The sequence below is a fragment of the Lactuca saligna genome, chromosome 1 (assembly GCF_052625555.1).
Source record: "Lactuca saligna cultivar CGN05327 chromosome 1, ASM5262555v1, whole genome shotgun sequence".
Taxonomy (NCBI): domain Eukaryota; kingdom Viridiplantae; phylum Streptophyta; class Magnoliopsida; order Asterales; family Asteraceae; genus Lactuca; species Lactuca saligna.
The window spans coordinates 44173675-44198239 of NC_136417.1; the positions used below are offsets into that span (position 1 = coordinate 44173675).

Here is a 24565-nt window from a genome sequence, read left to right on the forward strand (position 1 = left end):
ACCTTCCTAACTTCAAACAGTCATAATTTCTTCATTCCAACTCCATTTTCGATGATCTTCATATACACGGAAAGGTATTGAAGAGCCCCCAATAATGTTATCTAGATATATTGGACTAAAAACTTCTCGAACAAAAATCGATATTTAATGCAAGAAGTTTGAAACATCACTTTTCCCATTTTACCCTTTGACTCCCACACGAACCAAGGGCTTTAATCGCATAACCAAAATTATCAACATCCAATATGGTCTAAAACCTATTCCCTTGAAGCCCAAGGCCTTTACTTGATCCATTTATTCTCCAAAATCCCAAAATAAGAAACTTCTCAAAACGGGATGTTACACTAGGGATTATATTACTTTCTGATTTTAAACCTCCACACCCTCCTATAGTCCTATGTAAGGTCATGTGCATAGAAAAAGTCAACTTCTTCATCTCTAACATAACGCTATCTTCTCACTTGATTATCGGGTGTACTCTATCCCTTGCACCCTCAATCACTCAATCATGTCTCTCCACCTTCCTAACAATAGTCGTCAGTTGCCTCCATTGGACATGTCTAAACCACTATAATCGTCATGCCCTCAGTTTTTCAGTTATTGATGCATTTTCCATCGTATTTTAGTTCTGATTTTTGGATTAAGTATCCTATCCAACAATATTATGTCGCATGTGTACTTCAGCATCCTCATTTCTACGACTTCCATCTTATTCTCATGCTCTTTGTTTGATAACATTCTTCTCCATACAACATAGTTGTCTGGTGTCACCCTATAAAACTATCACTTTTATTTCAAGAGGACCTTTTCGCACAAAACTATGGTAGCCAATCTTCACTTTAAAAATCTCACTTTATACGTTGTGTAACGTCGTCAACAACCCTTCATTGTGGATTATAGACCTCAAATACTTGAAACTTTCTCTTAGGTGTAGTACTTGATCCCGATACATATTTCGACACCATCATCATTATTTTCCCTGTTGAAATTGCACCATAGATAGTTTGTCTTACTTGTGTTGATCTGTGAATTCTTTTCCATCATCCAAGTTAAGGGTGTAATGTAACGCCCGTGGTTTTAGAATAAACATTAGTATAATGGTATAATAGTTAGATTCAACAATTATAACCTATTTTGAAGTAATAAAGAGAAATTATTTGAATATTATATGAATCATGTAATTAAATGTGCATTCTAAAGTGAGGTATAAAGAACGAAAACATCCGAGTTATAACGAAGAAGTTATGACATGTCAAAGTTTCACGACAAAACCGGCACGACACCAGAAATTATAAAAAGTGAGTTTATGATAAAATATTTTTTAGCCTTAGTAATCTAAACGAAATTTGTATAGTATGTCTCCACCTACGCTTGCATATAAAGAACATCAAAAACGGAGCTCATATGCAAAAGTTATGAGCTTCCAAAGATGTAGCTGTCTGAGGGCATGACACGTGGCAAAAACCCTAGCCGCCTTAAGTCCATAACGTGAACATTAAGTCCACGGTGTGAAACTAGTCAAGGACACTAATCAAGTCTAGAAAACACGTGCTACGTCTACGGTATGACTCATGGAACCTCACAACGTGAACATATCATCTTCACTGCGTGAAAATGTCAACCGGACACCTTTCGAAGCTAAAACGCAGATGGCAAGTCTACGAAGTGATACAACCATGCTTCATGACATGAACATGTCATGTCCACGATATGAACATGCCCTGTACACCCTATAAATAGCAAGTTTGACTCTTTCATTCCTTACACCAAACCTTCTTTTTTTTCTCGTTTTGTTGAAGGTGTTCCCTATTGCGAGCCCGACGATCATGAACCGCTGGCCATTTCTAGTTAGATTCTGTCAAATTACACTAATAAATTGAGTGCATAGTTACTTTCATCTTACATGTAGGTGTGAAGTATTCATTATAAATTATGTGCTATGTGTGCATATTATCCGTGTTCTTGATATATATGATGGATGAACGATTTATACATGTTTTAAATAATTTAAAATTTATATGTATTTTATATCTACGAAAATGTTTGGTAAAACATGGGTAGATGAAATATTTGATGTGTGATAAAATGATGAGAAGTCTCAATGTTAACAATGATCGAATCATCTAGCGGAGTATAGATGACAACAGCAAACTATTCTACACAGTCTAGTTGAACGCTATCAGGCTCGCAACCTGTAGCTATTTGTGAACGATGTGCTCACCGGTGTACTCCATCCCCCTCATGGTTGCCTTACGAACATATATCGCTGAGGAATACCCTTAGCAGTAGTGTCTATCCCTATGAAAATCCTTAGACTAGGTCCCTTGAATTAGATGCTTTAGGGACAAAAAGTGAGGATAACGGGAATGGGTAATTGGGTTGATTGATTTGATGAAACTAATAAATTATTTATTTTGGGTTGAAAACCCTATGTGCTCACTAGGATCCCAAGCCTAACCCACTTAGTTTCTTGTATTACAGGTAGTAGCAGAACAGCATAGATGTGATAACTTGATGAGGGATTATGGATTATAGGCCAGTAGATATAAATAAATGTTGTAAGGCCTATGTTGTTTTGTTTATGCTTTTGATCTCTATTGACAATGAAATCTCGTGGTTTTAGTATAATGAAATACATTTCTTTGAAAATGCTTCGATAAAATCTTTATCATATTTTTGGGAACAAATTCCACAACATATTTCTTTAAAAGATACTCTAACTTTCAAAATAAAGCATAAACAAATCGGTCTTTTCTGGCTGTGAAACTGGGGATGTCACAGTTGGTAGCAGAGCATTAGTTTAAGCAAACTAGGAATTTGTAGGATTTCTAGACTTAAACTTAGAATGTTAAGTGATGATTGTGTGATGAGTCTCTACTATATTTTAGACACGAGCACTAGCTTATTTTAGGAAAGAAGCCTAAAATGTTTTAATGTGCTAAAGGCTTTACTTTATAGCTATAAAGATGCCTTATATGCTATTATTTGTTTAGAAATATGGTCTATTGCCGACCGGATCTAGAAACTTTTATGATTTTAGGATTCTAAACGTTCGCCTACGATATTAGAACTAGCATGTAACGTTCGGAGAGATAAGGAGGATTTAAAACGTCTATTGTAAAAAAAGATCTAAATTCTCCTACTTTAGTATATAGATCGTTATGGAAAGAACCCAAATCGGATTCGGAAACGCTAATGAAAATGCTAATGGAAATCAGCAGCCTCAACCCCAAGTGATTGAGCGTGCACTGGAAGTAGCAGTTACACCTGAGCCAATCACGATGGCAGGAGTGCAAGCCATGATTCAGGCTATAATGGCCAAGCATAGGGAAGAGATGATGAAAATGTTGTTGAATAATAGGGATAAACCTACGATGCCTGTTGAATATCCTGAACTAGATGATGGATAGTCAGAAGAAGGGAATTATAGTAGAATTGTCAGTCAAGTTGAACCACGAGTGGGAAGGAAAAATCACCACAATCGAGGAACCGATGGGAGTGGATGAAAATACATGGATTTCATGGCATCCAAACCACCGTGTCTTTCTAGAATTCCAACACCAGTGGAAGTTATGGATTGGATCTCCGAGAAGGAGACAATGTTTAAGAGTTGCGAGTGTAGCAACAGACAAAAGACCGCTCTCACGGTTTCCTTATTAAAGTACGGAGTATTGGGTTGGTGGAAGATATTGGTTGATATGATGCCCAAGGGAGAATCTAGCAAGATGTCTTAGGAAGATTTCCTGGTACAACTGAAAATGTAGTACTGCTCTGAGCAGGATCTTCTGGAAATCAACAATGAGTTTCAGAATCTGAAAAAGGGAAGAATGAGCATCACTGACTATGCTGCAAGTTTTACAGAGAAGATGAAACTGGTTCCTTACCTAGTTTCAACTGAACTCTCCAAGATCAACAAGTTTTCCACGGATTACCAACGGACTTTGGTTCGATGGTTAAGCAAGCAACCAATTTGAAAGCCATCATGTGGGCTGTGAAGAATGTTGAGACCCAGATAAGGAAAAGGTTCTGGAGAGAACTTAGGTTGATGAGAAAAGGAAGTTCAATGGATATTCAAGGTCCAACAAAAAGAGTAAATTCTTGAAGTCTGGTTCAAAGAAATTTAGAGGGGGGGGGTGAAGCTAAGTGGTGCGAGAAGTGAAAAAAGAAACACTTCATGAATGTGACAGAGAGGTCACTTGTTTTAAGTGTGGAAAACCTGGGCAATATGCCAATGAATGCACCCTAAACAAGAAAGTATGTTATGGGTGTAATGAACAAGGGCACATTTCGTAGGACTACCCAAAAAAGAAGGAGGCGGCAAGGCCTAACATTCCACCGAGGCGGAAGGCGAGAGCTTTCCAGATGACCCTGGAAGCCGCAAAGGATGCAGAAAATGTTGCTTCAGGTACCTTTCTCATAAATGGATTGCCTGCCAATATATTGTTTGATTCAGGAGCAAACTACTCCTTTGTATCACACAAATTTGGTGGAAGACTAGCATTGCCTGTAGATAAACTTGATAATACTCTAGTTATAGAAATTGCCAGTGGCAAATTCATACCTGTTAGTAATTGCATTAAAAACATCGTCATCAGCATGAACAGAAACGAATTCCATGAGGAGCTGTTACCCATTCAGTTGATTGGTTTCGACATCGTACTGGGAATGGATTGGCTTAGCGTAAACAATGCCGAGATACTATGCAGGAAGAAGATGGTGAGAGTAAACCCACATAGAAAATATTCATTTATGGTGTACAGGGACAAACGTAGAGTGAATTGTGGAATCATTTCCGTGATGAAAGGCAGAAAATGTTTTCCTAAAGGATGCACATCATACTTGGTCTTTTTGATCGATGCAAAGAAGGAGAAGAAAGAGATAGAAAGAATACTAGTGGTGTGTGATTATTTGGAAGTCTTTACAGACTATCTTCCTGGATTTCTCTCTGATAGAAAGTAGAGATTCGGATAGAATTTTTCTAGGATCAATACCAATAGCGAAAGCACCATACCGATTAGAACCAATGGATATGAAGGAGATTATGACGCAACTTCAGGAGTTATTGGACAACAGTTTCATTAGACCTAGTTCATCACCCTGGGGAGCTCTAGTGTTATCCGTAAAGAATAAGGATGGAAGCATGAGGATGTGCATAGACTAAAGAGAGCTAAACAAGGCAACAGTAAAAAACAAGTACCCATTGCCAAGGATTGATGAGATGTTCAATCAGCTTCAAGGTTTGAGCTATTTCTTAAAGATCAAGGATAGGATATCATCAGCTAAAGGTGAGAGAGTAGGATATTGTGAAAACCGCATTTAGAACAAAATACAGACATTATGAGTTCGTGGTTATGTCAATTGGACTAACCAATGCTCCAGCAAAATTCATGGATTTGATGAACAAGGTTTGTAAACCATTCCTCAATGAATTCGTGATAGTGTTCATAGATGACATTCGGATATACTTAAGAGCCAGCAAGAGCATGGCAAGCATCTACGAGAAGTGTTAGAAGTTTTGAAGAAAGAGAATATGTATGCAAAGTTCTCCAAATGTGATTTTTGGATTCGAGAAGTCCACTTCTTGGGTCATGTGGTTGACCAGGAATGGATAATGGTTGGCCCAGCAAAGATTGAAACTGTGATGAAGTAGGAACGACCAAAAAGTCCCACGGAGATTCGTAGCTTTCTGATAGTAACTGGATATTACCGAAGGTTTATCCAAGGTTTTTCTCGATAGCTACTCCATTGACAGCTTTTACCCATAAAGAAGCTACATACACAGGGAGTGAGAAACATGAAAACGCATTCGACAAATTAAAGAAGAAGTTGTGTGAAGCACCGATTCTTTATTTACCTAACGGAGTTGAAGACTTCATAATCTATAGTGATGCATCTGTAGTTTGATTACATTGTATTCTGACACAAAGAGATAAGGTGATAGCATATGCATCTCGACAACTGAAAGAGCATGATAAGAACTACCCCACTCATTATCTGAAGTCGTTAACAGTAGTATTCGCATTAAAGATATGGATACATTATCTTTATAGCACAAAGTGCAAACTTTTCACTGATCATAAGAGTCTCCGGTATCTCTTTAATCAGAAGGAGTTGAATATGAGACAACGACACTGGCTAGAGTTACTCAAAGATTTCGAGTGTGAGATACTTTACCACCCTGGTAAAGCGAATGTTGTAGCTGATGCTCTAAGTCGAACAGTAAACTTTGAAAGAAAAAAATCCAAGAGCGTTAAGAATAGAAGTTGTCTCAACGATTGTGTAAAACATCAAGAAAGCTCAGAAAAAAGCTCTGGAGAAAAATTACCAAAAGGAAGAACGTTTAGGTAAGACATTGGTATTCGGTAAAAATAATCAAGGATTGAACGTATTCCAAGAAAGAACTTGGGTACCTAAGATGGGAGGAATAAGGGATCTTCTGATGGAAGAAGCTCACAAGACCATGTACTAGATTCATCCCGGTAGCACTAAGATGTATAGGGATCTGAAACCTTACTACTGGTGGCCGATGATGATGCTCGATGTTGCAAAGTATGTGGCCGAGTGTGTAACATGTGCAAGATTTAAGGCACAACATCAGAAACTATATGGGAGTTTAGAACCTTTATCTATGCCCATGGGTAAACAGGAAGACATCAACATGGATTTTGTGGCTAAATTGCCTAGAACGAAGAATGGTCACGACATGATTTGGGTAGTCGTGGATCATTTCATAAAGAGTGCACACTTCATAGCAGCCAATGAGAAATGGTCTATAGATAAGCTTGTAAATGCTTACGTGAAAGAAGTAGTAAGACTTCAAGGTGTCCCTTTAACGATTGTATCAGATCATGACAGCCGTTTCACTTCAAGGTTTTGGAGGAGTCTACAAGAGGAAATGGGTACAAAGTTGTGTTTAAGTATAGCCTACCATCCGCAGACTGATGGTCAGAGCGAAAGAACGATTCAAACACTGGAAGATATGCTTAGAGCATGTACCCTACAATTCCAAGGTAAATGGGTTGAGCATTTACCCCTAGTAGAGTTTTCCTACAATAATAGTCACCATTCAAGCATCAAGATGGCACCTTATCAAGATTTGTATGGACAGAAGTGTTGTACGCCGTCTTGATGGCTTGAGGCTGGAGAAAAGCAGTTTATAGGCCCCGAGATAGTCCATCGGACTGCTGAAAAGCTGAAAGTGATTAGAGAAAGAATGTTAGCAGCTCAAGATCATCAAAAGAGCTATGCTGACAAAAAGCAACGACCGATGACATTCGAAGTTGGAGATTCGGTTTTGCTCAAAGTCTCACCATGGAAGGGACTTATACGATTTAGAAAGAGAGGAAAGTTGAGTCCAAGGTTTATGGGACCATTAAAAATTCTTCATAGGATTGGGAACCAAGCTTACAGGCTAGAGTTGCCAGAAGAACTAGATGGTATTTATAACACTTTCCATGTTTGTTCCTTGAGGAAGTTTACGAGAGAAGTTCCTGATATAATTACAATTAAAGAGTTAAGGATGGATGAAAATAATAGGCTGATTAAAGAGCCTCAGGAAACTGTTGACCGTAAGACTAAGAAGTTGTGACACAAGATAATCGACTTAGTGTTTGTGCGATGAAAACATACGAATGGGTCGGCCCTCATCTGGGAAAAAGAGACTGACATGATGAATCGCTATCCACATATGGTTGCTGATGCATGATTCCGGAACGGAATCATCCTAAGGAAGAGAGAATTGTGATGCCTGTGTTTCTAGACTAACCATTAGTATAATGGTAAAATAGTTAGGGTCAACAATTATAACCTACTGTGAAGTAATTGATGGGTTTTGGTCATAAGACATCCTATGTGCTTATACAAACCCTAATGCTTGGATCTAGGTTTCTCTATTGTACATGCTTTGAATCCAAGACTATAAACCCTAATTCTAGCATACATATAATCATATTAACATGAGAATAAGTTTATAGTGTTACCTTGATTGTTATGCAGCAATAACAATCCCAAATCTCCTTGTATTGACTTTGGAAGGCTTAGAGTCACAAGTGTCACTCCTCTAATGGTTCACAAACACCATAAGCAAGAGGATGAAGAGGAGAGAGGTTGGAGGCTGCCCAAAAACGTGTGAAACCCTAGAAAGATCATTAGCCACGTTTTTGAGCCTTAAGGGGTCTTTATATAGTTGGGCTATTAGGGTTATCTAACAAGGAAACCCTAATTTGGATGCTTAAGCCCAAAGCAACTCATGGAGCCTTTTAATTAAGCCTTGTACGATTTCATATGGGTTTCCCCCATAGAATTCGTCCACCCCTTAATATAAGGCAATCCATGGCCCAAATTATAATTATCGTATAATTACAATTCTAGTCCCTTAAATTTAATTAATCTCTTTTAGATACAAAACTAATTACCAATTAATTATTGACTAATATTAATTAAACAATATGATTTCTCCTTTAATATATTATTCTCATAATATATTAATAAATCATATTTAATCCTTTCTCTCCATAATTCATCCTATCAAGTTGCTTTGGTGAAGGCAACCCAAAAGGACCATGCACCATCGGGTCAAGTACATACCAAAATAGTTATGGACTTAGACACTAATCCAACAATCTCCCACTTGGATAAGTCTAATAACTATTATGCGTATGACTTCAGATCCTGATCTGCAATCGTAGCTTTCCAAAGCCGCTGTCAACTCTGATCCTATCAGATACGCGTGTCCTTAGATAAGGGATCATATATTCCTCCATTCTAGATATCGTATGAGATATGATTTCTAATCATTCTCTTTGTACTACTTCTCGATTTTTGATTTATGACGACTAACTAATTGAACAAATCAAATTAGCCCTAGCCCGGCCGAGCATTTACGTATGTCATCACTAAACCATCGAGGGGCCCAAAGATATCGCTTTTATCCTACCTTGGATAAAAGGAACGGATAAACTTTGATACAATGCTTGCTTGCACTCACTCACCGAATCACACACAACAATATGTTTTATAACACCAAGTTACTAGTGCGTTTACATATTATCAATGTGCAACCGATTAGCAAGATACAACTCACACATCTCGGTTTCAAGAATATAAGATGTTATCATCTCACTAATTACTCGTGATACAATTCATGGAGTAATCCAAGTGAGCGTGGGTTTAATCCAATGCTCAAATCATATTCATAAGCACTCATGAACGTTGCAGCAAACATTTGTTTATGTCTAATGCTCTTTAGACAATCCACACACCAATTCATGACAGTCTTCATTCATATCTACTTCCAACATATGAATGACTGTGGCCTGTTCAAATAATTCGATTATTCTTAATAAACTCAATTATTCTGGAAGTCAAAACATGAAAATGTGAAACACAAGAATAATACTAATCCCATATGGCCTCAAACCTTTGAGTATAAATAAAACGCCTTTTATTTATCACCATATTGATTATTCATTATTTGTCATTTCGGGTAATCAACTTCTTACTTGAATTCCAACACTTGTCCCATGCTCCTAGAATGCACACAATGTTTACCTGTGGTTCTTACTTTTGTGAAATAGACAAATTGAACACATTTCCAATCATTCTCATTTTACAACTCCAAATCCTTTTTCATAAGTGTAAGAATATCAAATTCTTGCTACTTATAGAATATGCTACATTCTAACATTCTATGCAACAATCCTTTCGTAATGTCACTGCACCAAAGTCACAAAGACTATTGCCAATGATATTACAAAAATCTTCTATCGGAGATTGTTACAAGACAATTCCTGAGATATGATATCTCTCACTCAAAGTACATTCATTTGAACATCCTTTTGCATAAAAGTTTCTAATCTAGTCATAGATTTTCAATATTTACTTCCCAGTATGGACACGCTTCCATATGTTCCATATGACAACTCATTTCTTAATAGAATCTTATCTATTCATAATAATGTCGATATGGTCCATTCAATACCATGCTTCCAACTACTCACAAGCAACCAATCCTCGTCGAACTTTGGATTGTCCTTTGATAGTTGTTTAATTATTTTAGTCAAAACCAATTCTAGTCCCTTTTCCCTCTAAATGCGCTAGACATTTTGAAAATTTTAGAATGGTCAAACATTAAAGCATTTGCAATCGATCCTATACCCGAAGCGTATGGGACACGATGCACAATGTTTTATTTGCTATGTTCTCAAAATTCGAATTGTGAAGAGGAATGTCGTAATCATAATCGAAATTTTAAGAACACACTATGTACCTTTGATTAAATCTATTAACGTTTCACAACCTAATCCTTTAGATTTGAAATGAAGCATAATATTCTCTCTCTTAATTATAGCAAAACAACTTTACAACCCTTACGACTTTGCAAGGTATAACTCTTGTTTTTCTATAATTAATATTGCCAACTTGCAATACTTTCCATCATAATCATACAATCATAACTTTTATGCTCCCACTATCATGATGATTACTATAAAAACATAACACTTATGCTCCTACTAGCTTCGACATGTATTCAAAACATCTTAACTTCCAGAAAAACAATACTTATTGAATTTCTTAAGTCCATGTTTCTAATACTTGGTGCTTTGATAATATTTTATCAAGGCTTCTTGAACTTATACACCTTTGCCTTAGATAGTTTATATGTGCATCTAAACATTTAAGACTAATTGCCAAACCTCACAATTCAAATCATGGAAAGGGATATCGTAATCATAATTGAATTCGAGAATGCAACTTTACAATCACTATCTTCTAAAAAATCTTTCTTAGTGAAAGCATTTCCTCACAATCATTTTCATGAAGGAGGAAATCTTATGACACTTTGATTTAAACGGTGTATGTGTTCCTATCCATGTGAATTTGTTAAAACCAAAGTTTACGACAAATTCAAACTCATATGGACCGAACTTTCTTAATCTTGATTTCTTGCCTTATGGTAGTACAGCTGCCCACCACGTCTTCCAAGTAGTTAAGCAGCTCACCTTTTCCTATCAATGTACCTTTCATTGATTAAGGTGCCTTGCCTTTTATGCGTTCAAAATGAGAACTCATAGGACTCACATGCATAATTAACTCAATTGGAACAGCACATAATCAAAATATTCTCAACACGATAGGTTGTAAACCTCAAGAGTTATACCTTGCTATGTTAAACATGACTCAAGCATTTGGAGCATTTGGAGCACTTACAACTAAATTGGGCACTTGAGTTTCATGGAGCATGTAATAAAAGAACAGATCATCTGAGATGGATTTGGATCATCTGACAAAGGAACAGATCAAGTACCAAAGGAACGGCTTATCTAAAAGGGGGTTTGGAGAAACTTGGAGCGGCTTAGAGCATCATGGAGTGACTTGGAGCAACATGGATTAACATGTTGAGCCATGAAGATGTTGCTCCATGAAGATGTTTGAGCCATGAAGATGTTAAACCAAGTGAAGATATTAAGCCAAGTGAAGATGTTAAGCCACGTAAAGATGTTGGATAACCATGGAGAAGTTGAGGCATCATGCAGAAAGAAGTTGCACCACCTGTGGGAGATGTTGAGCCAAACATGAAGGATGTTGTGCATCCTTGCACAATATGGGCCAGCATCATACATGTTGCGACATCTTGGTGCAAGATTCGCCATCTTGGTTTCTTGATGAGCCATGATATTTCTGGTGAGCCACGTATACTAGAAAGTCCTATATGATTCTCAAAAGTTGGTGATGCTCAAGCAATACACCATGTTGTGCCACCATGATGTATGTTGGGCCACTAGTGTTCATGTTACCACTATGGATCAAGGTGCTCCATCATGTGTGTTGTTGATGCTCATGGGTTGTATGTCATGGATGAATGTTCCATAAGATGACTCATGGTGGAATATAATTGGTTGTCACCTTTCATGGGCCTATGGACAAACGGGTTTGGCTCATTAGGGTTTTAGGTCTAATCCCTCAAGTATAAATATAGATGCATGCTAAGTCATTTGGTATCTTTTGTATCCTTAGTGAGTAGCACGAATCTCTGGTAAATAATACTTGCAACCTCTGTTTGAGAACTCTGGAATAAAGAATACTCCCCACCTACATGTGGACGTATGTCACTTTGACCGAACAACATAAATATTGTGTCTTGTGTACTTTTGGTTTTGTTTGTTATTCCCATTACTTCCTAACAAGGGTCATCATAACTTAGCGAGTGGCATCATATTTGTTCTGAGTCTTGACAAGTATCGTCTGATTTCCTAACAGGTAATTTATTTTTTACAATTGTCTCTTAGTTGAGAAATTTAGTAGAAAGTTGTTTTAGTATAGTTGTATAATTAATGGATTAGTTAGTGTTAGAGTCATTCATTGATTGTATTAGAGTTAACTTTGGGAGAGACCAAGAACTCATTCATATTGCATCATTACAAGTTGCAATTAATATCAGATTGTATCATGGTATCACAACAGTTTCAAACCATGGGAACTCGTTCATCAGCTAACTGAATAAATGAAAGGAGGAATTTCATTACAAGTTGCAATTAATATCAAATGGCATAAAAAAAAGTTTCAAACCATGGGAAATCGATTGGTAGGTACCAATTGCACAAGCCTGATTTGAATCAATGGAAGGAAGCCTTCAAGCAATTATATGCAACAACAAACCAAATTATCAAAAATCCAAGAAGATGTAGGAAAGAAAATGATTATGTTAGTGTTAGACAAGTATGTCAACAAACATTCAGAATCAACTTCATTTTGTGTCATTAAACTAACAATCAACAAATTTTATCTAGAAAATTAGATTTTAAAGGTCGATCAATATTTTTCTTTGAATCATCTGACCAATGATAAAATGTTGGAAGTAGCGAGATGCTTTATGATGGTTCCAATGGGGGAACAAAAGCTTGCGATCAAGAAATGGGAAGAATTAAAATAATTGATCTTGAATCGGTTTTGAAAAATAATGGACAAAAAATAATGGACAAAACATTTTGGGGTTAATATCATAAAACATTCTATACATTGAGTTTTTTCAGATTAATCCTCAACTTATTTTTTTTTAAATGAGCATGCATTTTTTTCATTATTTTCGATTTGGCTATTTTAGTAGGTTTTCCAATAATCTTCAGGTTGTAGATAAAAAAAAATTGGGAAGTCACCAGAAAAGTCCTAATATTTTACCCTAATTTACGAAAAATCTCAAACTAAAATTTGTTTATGAAAAATCATGAATTACTAGTAAAGATGATATGACTAATTTTTCTCAGTTTTTACCGGTTTTATTACTTACCTGGTTCGATTAAAATCTCATTATTTTACCCTGATTTACGAATAAGTCCTAAACTAAAATTTAGTAATGAATTAGTCATTTTCTCTGTGTAAAATATATTTATCGGTTTCATTGATGACTTGGACGCCTACTCATTAAATAAGTTGATAAGATGGATATGATGGGTTATAATGTTACGTTTTATCGTATAATTTGATATTCATTCTATCGGCGTATTTATGATTATGTATCCAAGTCAGCAATGAAACCGATAAAATGTGTGTTTTCAGGGAAAAAAAGAGCGGGAAATGAGTTGATGTATGATGAGATGGATATATCAAGTTACATAATATTAAATAGATAATTTGAAAATTCTTATAAACTTAAAAAATGAAGAAATTATTGGTAGTTTATGTAATTATTGCAGTATTTGTTGGATGTATTTTATATTCCAAAAAATATACATTATATCACGATATCAAATTTTATGGTAAATATAACATTATATAACTTAACATATCAATCTCATCAGCTTATTTAATGACTAGACATACAAGTCAGCAATAAAACCGAAAAAAATGTATCTTAATGGGAAAAAATGGTCAAATCATCACTAGATTTTAGTTTGAGACTTATTTGTAAATTATGGTAAAATAATAGTACGTTAATGGAGCCAAATTAGTAACGTAATCAGTAAACCAAAAAATTTTTGAGTCACAAAAGGAAAAAAAATACTAATAAAAAAAATAAAAATAAAAATAATAATAATAATAATAATAATAATTTCAAACGGAAACAAAACTGAGTCACAAAGGAATATAACATTATTATAGATCAAATCAGTTCTTAGCTTTAAATGTTTCTAACGATGAACATGAATTCTATAATCAAATTCCAAAAAAATAAATGAGTTTTTTCGGAAAAATATATTGAGGGCTTTTCTGAATTTTTCTAAAACCGAGAAGATTACCGTTAAACTTATTAAAATTGCCAAATAAAAAACACACACACAAATTAAGAAAAAAAAAATTGGAGGTTTAATCCTTACAAAAAAACAATATATAATGTTTTTTTTACGATACTAATCCAACCATTTTGTAATCAATTATTGGAGGTAAAACAGATGATACGCTGAGGTGAGAATGAAAAATAAGAATCAGAAATCAAGATCAAAATTAGGAAACAAATTTGGTATCATCAATCTTCATTTCTATCGGGGTGAAGACTGCATTTACTGTGTATGGCATAAACATTATATTTGAAGCTAGGAAAATAAAGTTCGATATTATAAGGCTAATTCTTCCTTCGTTATCAAAGGGCATCGATTGGAGATGACAACTTTCAGTAATGTTCAAGAAATACTAAAACAGATGTAAAAAAAACTAAGATAAGAATAAGATAGAATCGATGGGACATATGACATATGTACAACACAAGATGGCATAAATTACCACTACAAGGGAGTGTAAAATATACACATGTTATATCTGCCTCATGATAAAAAGTACATATGATACAAAACATCAAGATGGTGTCACAAAAACAATGGCAGTGCTAATGCTAAATCACATTTTTTTTTTTCTGAAATACAATCAACACACAAAGCACTGAAGAAAATTTTACCGATTCAAAAGAATTTTTCAGCAAGCATCATCATCATCATCTAACATCTTCAAGCAACCCTTCAAGCTCTCTTTCACCAAATGGTGTTCCATTTGAATTTGCATCTTTTGATTTAACAGATAAATAGTATAGAAGCCATGCCACCATAAAGTATACCTCCATGAAAGACTGAAATGCAGAAGCAAATAACTTCCCAAAGAATCTTGAAAGCACCCATCTTGCAAATGACCCACAAATAATACCTTCCAAACACTTGAGATTGATAGCAGGATGCAGCATTAAAGATAGCAAATGACACCCTTCTTTTACGACTTCTTTCACACTCTTTCTGGTGTCCACCATTGCAATCCAAGCATCAACAGCAAAAACGAATGACACTAATGTGTCGAGCAAGAACCAGGATAACAGAAAGCCATAGATTTCTCTCTCAAACCCTTTTACCCAAGGGGACACGATTGAAAATGGCATTAGTTTTAACCTAACGAAGATCTTGAAGAACAGATATTGATCCTCGATTTCTCCAAAGAACCAAACGCCAAGGAGTTGAGTCAATGCATCCCTTACAGCCCATCTCATAACAATGTAGCCTGATAGCCTTTTCAAACCTAGATTTGATCCATCCCAAAGAGTTCGAAGAAATGATTTATGCCCTTTTAACAAATCATTCATGACTACTACAAAAATAATCCCGAGAACCCAAGCGTAAGTAACAACAAATCCAAGAATTGCAAAACCGTATGAAGCAGATAAAACGCCGAGAAGAAATAATAAGGCAGTCATTTCATGATGTTCTAGTTCAAACCTCTTGAGAAAAAGCTGCAGATCATCAATGGTATCACTCTCATTTTCTTTAATCATTGGAGGAGAGTTGGGATTACCGGTATCTGTCTTTTCTTCTTTCTCGATTGCCTCGACTGATTTGAAAGAAACCTTAGCATGAGAACGCACAATCTCTGAAACCCTAATTCCATTATCGGATATGAAATTAGAGAAACCTCGTTGGGGATCAAACAAGTCAACTATGAATGAGGTGGCATTCAGTTGTGGTCTGGGCAGGGTACCGAAGAATCGGTGATCAAGCTCTTCATCTCCAGAGAAGAAATCATCATCTAGGGTTCCAACACGGGTGAGCTGGAGGAAAGGCCGGCGGCGATGGCGGTGGGTGATGGCGGGTGGGGAAGCGGGATTAGAGGAGATGTGGAGGCGAGAGAGGAGTGATTTTATGGAAGGGTCATGGTCGATGAAGGAAGTAAGGGAGTGAGTGGCGGTTTCGACGTTGGAACGGAGGGAGAGGATGAGAAATGAGAGGAGGATGAAGATGAGGAGATGATGGTGGATGGAGAAGATGGTAGTGGTTTGTTTGAGGATCTGAGTGGTGGTACGGAGGTGAATCAGGGGAGGCGGCGGAGAACGGCCGTCCATGGTGGTGGATTTTGCAACGGCGGATCTTGGATTTGTGTTCTTTTATTTTTGTTCTTCGACGAAATAATCCCCGGCACAATTGGTTAGACTTGATGGAGTTGCATATGAACAACATGGTTAGAAAATGAATTTAATTACTAAACTAACCCCAAAAGTAGACAAGTTTAACAAAAATTGGGGGCAAATTTAGAACAGCAATTCATTAAAATAATCATAGATTAAAATAACCATTAACTAATTAATTTATTGGTTTTTTAAAATATCAATAAGTTTAAAAAAAATTGTTTGGTAAAAACTAACTTTTTAGACAAAAAATGTATCTGATTTTTCCAAAAAAACCACTAAAATTTTGAAAGGCACTCTCAGCCCAAAGACAATGTTATTCCAAGCAATGTTTTAAAACTCGGTTTTTTAGTTGATCTGGTGTGATGACCGGTTCACGGGTCAACATAACCAATTGCAGGTTTTTCATCCGAATCACACAACCGCAAAAGTTTTAACAAAGGAGTCATTACTTTCACTGTAATCAAACAATTATTCCAAAAGATTTCATTCAAGACAATCTGTTTACATTCAACCGCATTTCCCACTTTCAACATCTTCTTAAACTCATTAGATATGACCATTGCTTGTAAATCTTCTTTATGGCCATACAAACTTTGCAATGCAATGAACACGGTACCAAACCGAGTAGCACCTGGACGGATAATTTCTTTCCAATCGGGTCTTTTTCTTAACCAATTCAAGGGCCACTTATGATTATAAACAAAAATAGTAACCCTTGATGCAAGATTGACCAAACTTTTCACATTATCCAATTCTGAAAGATCCTTTAATACAAGATTAAGACAATGCGTTGTACATGGAGACCAAGTAATAAAAGGATATATTTCACATAACTTAGTACCAACAAGCTTGTAATTAACAGCATTATCAGTTACCATTTGCACCACATTTTTTTCTCCTACCATTTCAACAATCTCAGCAAACAAATTACACAAATTTATAGCATTGCTCTCTATATCAGATGCATCAACATATTTAAGAAATGATATCCCTTTCGGACAATAAACCAAGAAATTAATCAAATGTCTTTGTGAAACATCCCTCCACCCATCACTCATAATTGTGCAACCCGTATCAACCCATTGACTTCTTAACGAATCAATTATCAATGAAACTGACTTTTTTGCATATGTCAATAAATTAACCCTCAGAGCATGATAACTAGGTGCTTTGTACCCATAACCAATACTTGCTATTTTATCTACCATAAGTTGAAAAAAAAAAGTTGCAAGCATTCATAGGTATACATGCATCATAAAACCACATAGCGATAGCTAAATCCACATCATGTATTTTTGCCTTACTTTGCATTGCAGATTTGATAGTGGATTGGGAAGGATCATTTATACCTTTCGTAAAAAATGGATGCAAGTTTGAAGTAGATTTCCTTTTTCCCTTTTTCACAGTTGAAATTTCTACTTCCTCCATCTCTTCATCATCATCCAAGATAGTAACACTAGTGGTACGTTTTTCTTTTTCTTTTTGAGCGGTCTCTTTCAATTTCCCTTGCATAGTAAACCGCACTTCTGGACTAACTTTTGGGCATGCTGCTACCTCACCTTTAACACCAGCAAGATGTTTCTTAACCCTATTTATTCCACCACCACATATAACTTTTTGACAGAAGTTACATATCCATGCCTTTTTCCCCTTCTCATCAACGACTTGAGTTACATGTTCCCATGCTATATCCGTCTTTGTTCGTACATTTGATTGAACCGAAAAATGGGATTGAGTTTGAGATTGTGCTTGCAATGATTCTTCTTCCCTTGATTCCATATCTAACTGCATTGAAAAGTAATGTTACAATCAAAACCTTGAAACAATAAATGAAATGTAATTGATAATTAACAATAAATAAACTAACAAAATAACAGGGCCTATCACACTTGGTTAGCAGGAAGAATGGAAGCTATAGAAGAATTGATATATGATATGCATACAACCAAATCTATTCATATAACTCATATAGTGTTGTGAAATGGCTGAATTGATTTGATATAAATGGGACAAAGCTGACACTGGGGTTCATTAAATCCTAAAATGCCATTGGAATGGAAAATATGATTACACAATAAGTATAGTTCTTTATTTTTGTATCATATTATTTAATGAAGTCATTCTCATTTGTTGAAGCAATTGTAACAAAACCTTAAATCACATAGAAAGAACAAAAAGAAAAAGAAAAAAAGATTATGTTTACTATGCCCATGTACGTGAAATCAAAAGAAAAGAAGGAAATAAATAGAGCAGTTATGCCATTCTCATTGGGAGAATAATGGGGATAGATTTAAGAGTTCTAAATCAAATTAAATAAAATTAAAAAGAAACAAAAAAAAAAGCAGAACAATGTTCATGTGTTTGTCATTGAGCAGTTGGGTCTCTAATATATCACTTGATTTCGATGTAGCAAGAAAAACAAAGGTCGTTGTTTTCATAACAACAGTCGCTGATTTCATAACAATTAACAACAGTTGCAGGAAAAAAAACTCACCTGGAGAAGAATGGAAGTCACCGGAGAATAACCTTCGCAGTTGGAAGTCGCTGCCTTCTTTCAGTCGTCGGAGAATTGCAGTCGATGCCTTCTTTCATTCACTGCTTTTGTTTCCCAGAGAAGAGAAGAGAAGAACGACGTTTGTTACTTTGTTTTGAGGCCTGTAGCAGCGATACCCACTTAATTATCCAAGCCCTAAAAAACGGGTCAATCCAGTTTTTTACCGGTTCAAATTACCCGGTTCAACCGCGGTTCGTGGTAAACCCGACCGGTTAGATCCGATCGGTATTTTTACAAAAACCCGGTCTTAACTGACCCGTCTTCTCACCCGGGTCACGGTTCAACCGGCCGGGTCGACCCAGGTTTTAAAAGATTGATTCCAAATTTAACCAATTATCCATGAACATACTTAAAAGCACCCATTTGGGAAAACATGGTATAATGAACAAAAACAACTTATTTGATTGCTTTGGACATCTAATTGATTTTTAGTCGACCCCTTTCATCTATTTATTTCTCTTCCATTTATGTACTCCCATTACCATGGACAACATAAAATTTTCACCAACTCTGATAACATAAAATAAAAAATATCTATGAATTTATTCACCTTGTTGTCACATAGTTATAGACAACAATACTATAAGATACACAATTTGGGGTTAGAAGTTTTACTATTTATGTATAATTTCTTATAAAAAAATTAATTTTTAGATTAAAATTAAATAAAAATTATTGATTAATATTCCAAATATAGTGAATTTAAAATAAATAGATTATAATTTTATTTATGTGTTTTGATGGAATTAAAGGCAAAATCTTTTAGATTAGGAGTTGACTTTTTAACATTATGAGTTAAAATATGATATTTAACTTAATTTGTTTAACTAGGTAAGATAGAAATAATAAAATTAATAATGTTAAATGGAATGTCATCTTAGAAGTTGATTTGATATTAATGAGTCAAAATTGTAGATTGAGGCCTGCAATTGCAGTGTCCTAATACAAAAATTTCTCTGGTAAGAATCTGTCAAGAGGATATAAGTCAATAATCAACCAAGATCTTCTCTTGATTCTGAAGAAATTTACTATGTTCCCTTCATTGTTTGTGGAATACGAAATTATATGAAGAATATGTGTGTGGTTTTCCTAAACCCGAAATCTGATCTTTAGTGGTGTATTTATACATATAAATTGATTGATTTTCCCTCCAAAAATTACTAACCGAAAATAACTGTCAAGACAGTTAAAATGAATTTAAAAAATCTTTAATATAAAATAAAAGTCAAAATCGAAAATAATATATATAAAATAATGTAATTAGTCAATGAGACCCCAAGAGGCCTAAGGCCAATCTTTTGACCATTATATATATATATATATATATATATATATATATATATATATATATATATATATATATATATATATAAGTCTTTCAAGACCAATTTGACTAGTCTAATCACCAAATCCAAACCAATCCCTTTAGTCCAAGCATTTGATCTAATTAGTAAACAACTAGTAGGAGGCATTTTAAGGGAGTATAAGTTTCATCTTTCATCCAATGTGGGACAAGTCCCATGGAGAAAGTTTTCCATTTAACAAAGTTCCAACAATACCCCACATTTTCTATTCAAACTCCAAAAATACCCCACAATTAGATAGAAAATAAGGGAACTTTGATATTCAAACAACGGAAGTAAGATATGACATGCATCTGAGTAGGTGTTGTAAAACTTGAACCTTCCATGGTGAGCACTACTTGGATCTACTTTGTGGATAGTGAACTAGAGTCTTGAGCTAACCATTATTTATTGTATAATAAAAAACAAGAAGTATCATACATGTTATATCTAAGCATAGATCATTTCTTACTATTGTATTCATTTCGGTCGTGAACAATCCTTTCTTCATGAGACTTTTAGAGAGCTTAGCCATATCATATCCCAAAGATGCGACCTCACATCCATCTCACATAGGTAATGCTAATCTGGAACAATATGTACTATCCACTATAAAAGCTAGCAAAATTATTAAGAATAAATATCCATCCCTATATCATCAATGGAAAAACAGAAAATAATTATCATAGGAGTGAGCATACCTTTGTATTAGTGTTTCTTTGAGTCTTCCCCAACTAGTTGTCCTATTGAACCTAGATCATGGGATCTCCAATGTTGCTAGGTTAGGTTTCCTCCAGGTGGTGACTCATTATGTTGGATTTAAGCCCATTCCCCTCGATGTGAAGAGAACTTGCTCTATACTAAGGCCTTTTGCCAAAGGATCATCTATATTTTCCTTTGAATTTATGTAACTACTGGAAATGATTCCATTCTTCAGCAAGTCTCTTATTGTGACGTGTCTGCGCCCAAGGTTCTAAATGGCGTAAGGCGAGGCATGGCAGCAAGGTCAAGCCTCAAGCTTAACAAGTCATAGCATTTTTCAAGGCGTGATATAAAGGCGGAGATTTTGTATTAATTTAAAATTATATTACCACAAAAATATATATATTTATATTAAATATAACTACTTTTTAGAAGTGTTAGATCAATACATAATAACATAAAGCCAACAAAAAAAACACAATACTTGTATCTCCAACTAGAAAAGACATAACAAAGAGAAAAAAACATGTCTGATACGAAAAAACATGCGCCATAACGTGCCATGGCACGCCGTATCACGCCTTGCCATGAGCCATACCTAAAAGTAACGTTATGAGGCTTTTCGTAACAGCGAAGCCACGCCTCACACCATAGCGCGCCTTTTAGAACATTGTCTGCGCCTAATATGTCTTAACTTGCAATTATATATCTGACTTTGTGCTCTAGTAAAAACAACCATGCTGTCACAATGTAAACCAATAGCAGTAACAGGTTTAGGCCACAAAGGAATACCTTCTAAGAAGCTTTTAATCCATTCAACTTCTTCAACAGCTTTGTCTAAAGCAACAAACTATACTTCCATTGTAGAACAAGTATTCATAGTTTGCTTAGATGATTTCCAAGAGATAGCGGCTCCACCAAGAGTGAACACATATCCACTTGTGGATTTTTCCTTAGAAGTAATGGAAATCCAATTTGCCTCACAATAACCTTCAAGAACAGGAGGATATTATTAGATTAGGTTTTTAAGTTCATAACTATTCCTGGAATGTACTTGACCCGGTTAGCATGGTCCATTTGGGTTGCATAGCATTGCAACACTTGGATAGACTAAATGAGAGAAATAACACTTAAGGTTTATTAATATATTATAAGTTCTGATATATTAATAATATTATTTAAATAGTATTGATCAAGAATTAATTTAGAATTAATTAAGTGATCAAAAGGATACTAATTAAATATATGGGATTGATTGTGTAAATCATTTATTCTTGTATAGTTGGGCTAATGATCCATAGTTTGTATGGATTGGGTTAAAACCCATAAGGTGCTCCATGGATAGTCCATGGAGGTTACAAACCCAAAGATCATGGAATATGAAAATCCATGACAATTAGGGTTTACATGGTGTAACCCTACTTGTGATATAACTATATAAAGACCCTATGTTAACCAAAATCGGCCACTACAAACACGAAAAGAGGGCTAGCCGATTTTATGAGCAAGTGAACTTCTCTCAAAGTTATTCTAAGTGTTGTGATGTTGTGTAAGACATTTGAGGCATCACACTTGAGGTGCTAGGCTCACATGGTTTTTCAAGGAATCCAAACAACTAAAAGGTATGTTCTTCTACTAGCATTTATGTTTAAAGTTCCCCATGCCATGCTAGTTAAGTTTAGGACCTTGGAAAATCATCTTTGCATGTATATTAGTAAAACATAGATCCAATGTTTCTAGGGCTGCATGTACACTTTAGGAGTGTTAGAATGCTCAAAACCTTTCAGTGGTATCAGATCCTAGGCTTGTTTATTTGATACTTGATGCAAACTTGTTAAGAAAATCAACAAAACTATTTTTTGCCTGGGTGAACTCACCGAGTCCATGGGGGGACTCGATGAGTCCATGCCTATATTCAACCAACTCGGCGAGTCAATTCTTACACTCGACCAGTTGACTTGTCAGAGTGCTATTTTTCAAATTTTGCTGTTGGAAATGGACTAGAAACATTACCCTAAAATGTTTTGGTGGTATAAAACTTGTTTTAGATGGTGTAGTGTTTATGCTAATCCATTTTCAATGGCTATGTAACACCCCAATTCTGGTATGATATTTATATTGTGATTTATTGTTATATTTCTTCAAGTTTTAAGGGGAACTCGATGAGTCAGTAGCTGGACTCGTCGAGTTGGGTCGCGATTTCGAGCACATTTAAGTTGGCGACTCGGCGAGTCCATATTCCGGACTGGGCGAGTCCACCAGTCTGGATGAAACCCTAATTTCAAGGGTTTGCACCCTATATAAACAACTTTTGGAGCCTCAAGTTAGCCCCCATCACCCCTTAGAGCTTCATTCTCGAAACCCTAGAGCCCTTTTTGCATTTTGTGTGATTTTGGTGTGTTATTTGAAGATTTTGAGAGATAAAGAAAGGTAGATCAAGAGGAGGAGAAGGAGATCCTAGATCTTTGAGGAATTTCAGAAGAAAGTATCGTATATCTTGGCCCTTTTCTGTTTCTATGCTTAAATCTCCTTTGTGAAGCCATTCTTAAACCATTTCTTAGCTTAGTAGTAGCATAAAGGACTCATGCAGTTGATTAACCTTCAGATCTAGCTAGATTTGATTTCCAGGAGCTTAGATCTAGCACCTTTACGGATCCATTTTGCATGAAAGCTCTAGATCTACTATTATAGTGTGCTTTTAACCTTAAAGCTTCCATTTGATGTTATTTACACGTAAAGTGGAAACTTTACGTGTAAATCGAGTCCCAGGAAGCCAGATCTACTAATGGCATGGATTAGTTTCAAGCAGAATCGAGTGTATAGTATTTACATGCATACGACTCGGCGAGTCGTTCTTCTGACTTGGAGAGTCGAGTCGCGAGTCACTTGTGTTTCCTTTTTTGAGTTATGCCGAGTGGAGCCAGTGATTGAGAAGTGGACTCGGTGAGTTAGAGGGTTAGACTCATTCGTAGAAGAACTCGGCGAGTCAATTCCCTGACTCGGTGAGTCCAAGGCCATTTTCATACTTCAAGAACTAACTCAACGAGTTGTTCATACAACTCGGCGAGTCAGATGCAGATTGTCAGAGTGTTAGTAGCGAAGAGGAACTCGTCGAGTTTGCGCCAAAACTCGACGAGTAGTAGCGAGTGGAATCAAGGAAGTAAGAGTAAGGACTCGATGAGTTGGCGGCCCAACTCAACGAGTCGGGTCAACTGAATATTGACTTTGAAAGTTAGGTTGACTTGGACTAGGGGTAGGAGAGTCATTTTACCCTCAGTATTATTATTATCAGTATTTGATTGATGGTGCTCATGGATATTGTAGCCGGGGTGAAACCGGAGACGCAGCAGACAAATTCCAGAGTAGTCCTTTCAGCAACTAGGCTACGAGGTGAGTTTCCTTCCAGTAGGAACGGGTCTAAGGCCATAATGCCGACCCTTTTAGTAGTAGTACTTTCTGGACTTTGGTCTGATGCAGTTGTTAGTTTGTTTGATGCCTTTGTGGCTCAAACAAGATTTATGTGTTAAGTGTTATGGGCTACGGCCTGACGTAGTATGCAGTATATGAGTTTATGATCATGTGTGTTATGCT

The 24565-nt window shown here is 35.8% G+C and overlaps 2 protein-coding genes across 2 annotated transcripts; both read right to left on the bottom strand.

Annotated features, from left to right (window-relative positions):
* Positions 1 to 14635: 14635 nt before the first annotated feature.
* LOC145034572 (uncharacterized) lies at positions 14636 to 16397 on the bottom strand. Its single transcript, XM_078983022.1, has one exon. The coding sequence runs from the start codon at positions 16307 to 16309 to the stop codon at positions 14924 to 14926; it is 1386 nt and encodes a 461-aa protein (XP_078839148.1). The 5' UTR covers positions 16310 to 16397; the 3' UTR covers positions 14636 to 14923.
* A 349-nt stretch (positions 16398 to 16746) lies between these two features.
* Positions 16747 to 18154, bottom strand: LOC145005522 (uncharacterized). The gene is made up of 2 exons (XM_078964606.1): positions 17623 to 18154; positions 16747 to 17576 (listed from the first exon to the last, which is right to left on the bottom strand). The coding sequence occupies exons 1-2, from the start codon at positions 18152 to 18154 to the stop codon at positions 16747 to 16749; spliced, it is 1362 nt and encodes a 453-aa protein (XP_078820732.1).
* Between the last annotated feature and the right edge of the window lie 6411 nt (positions 18155 to 24565).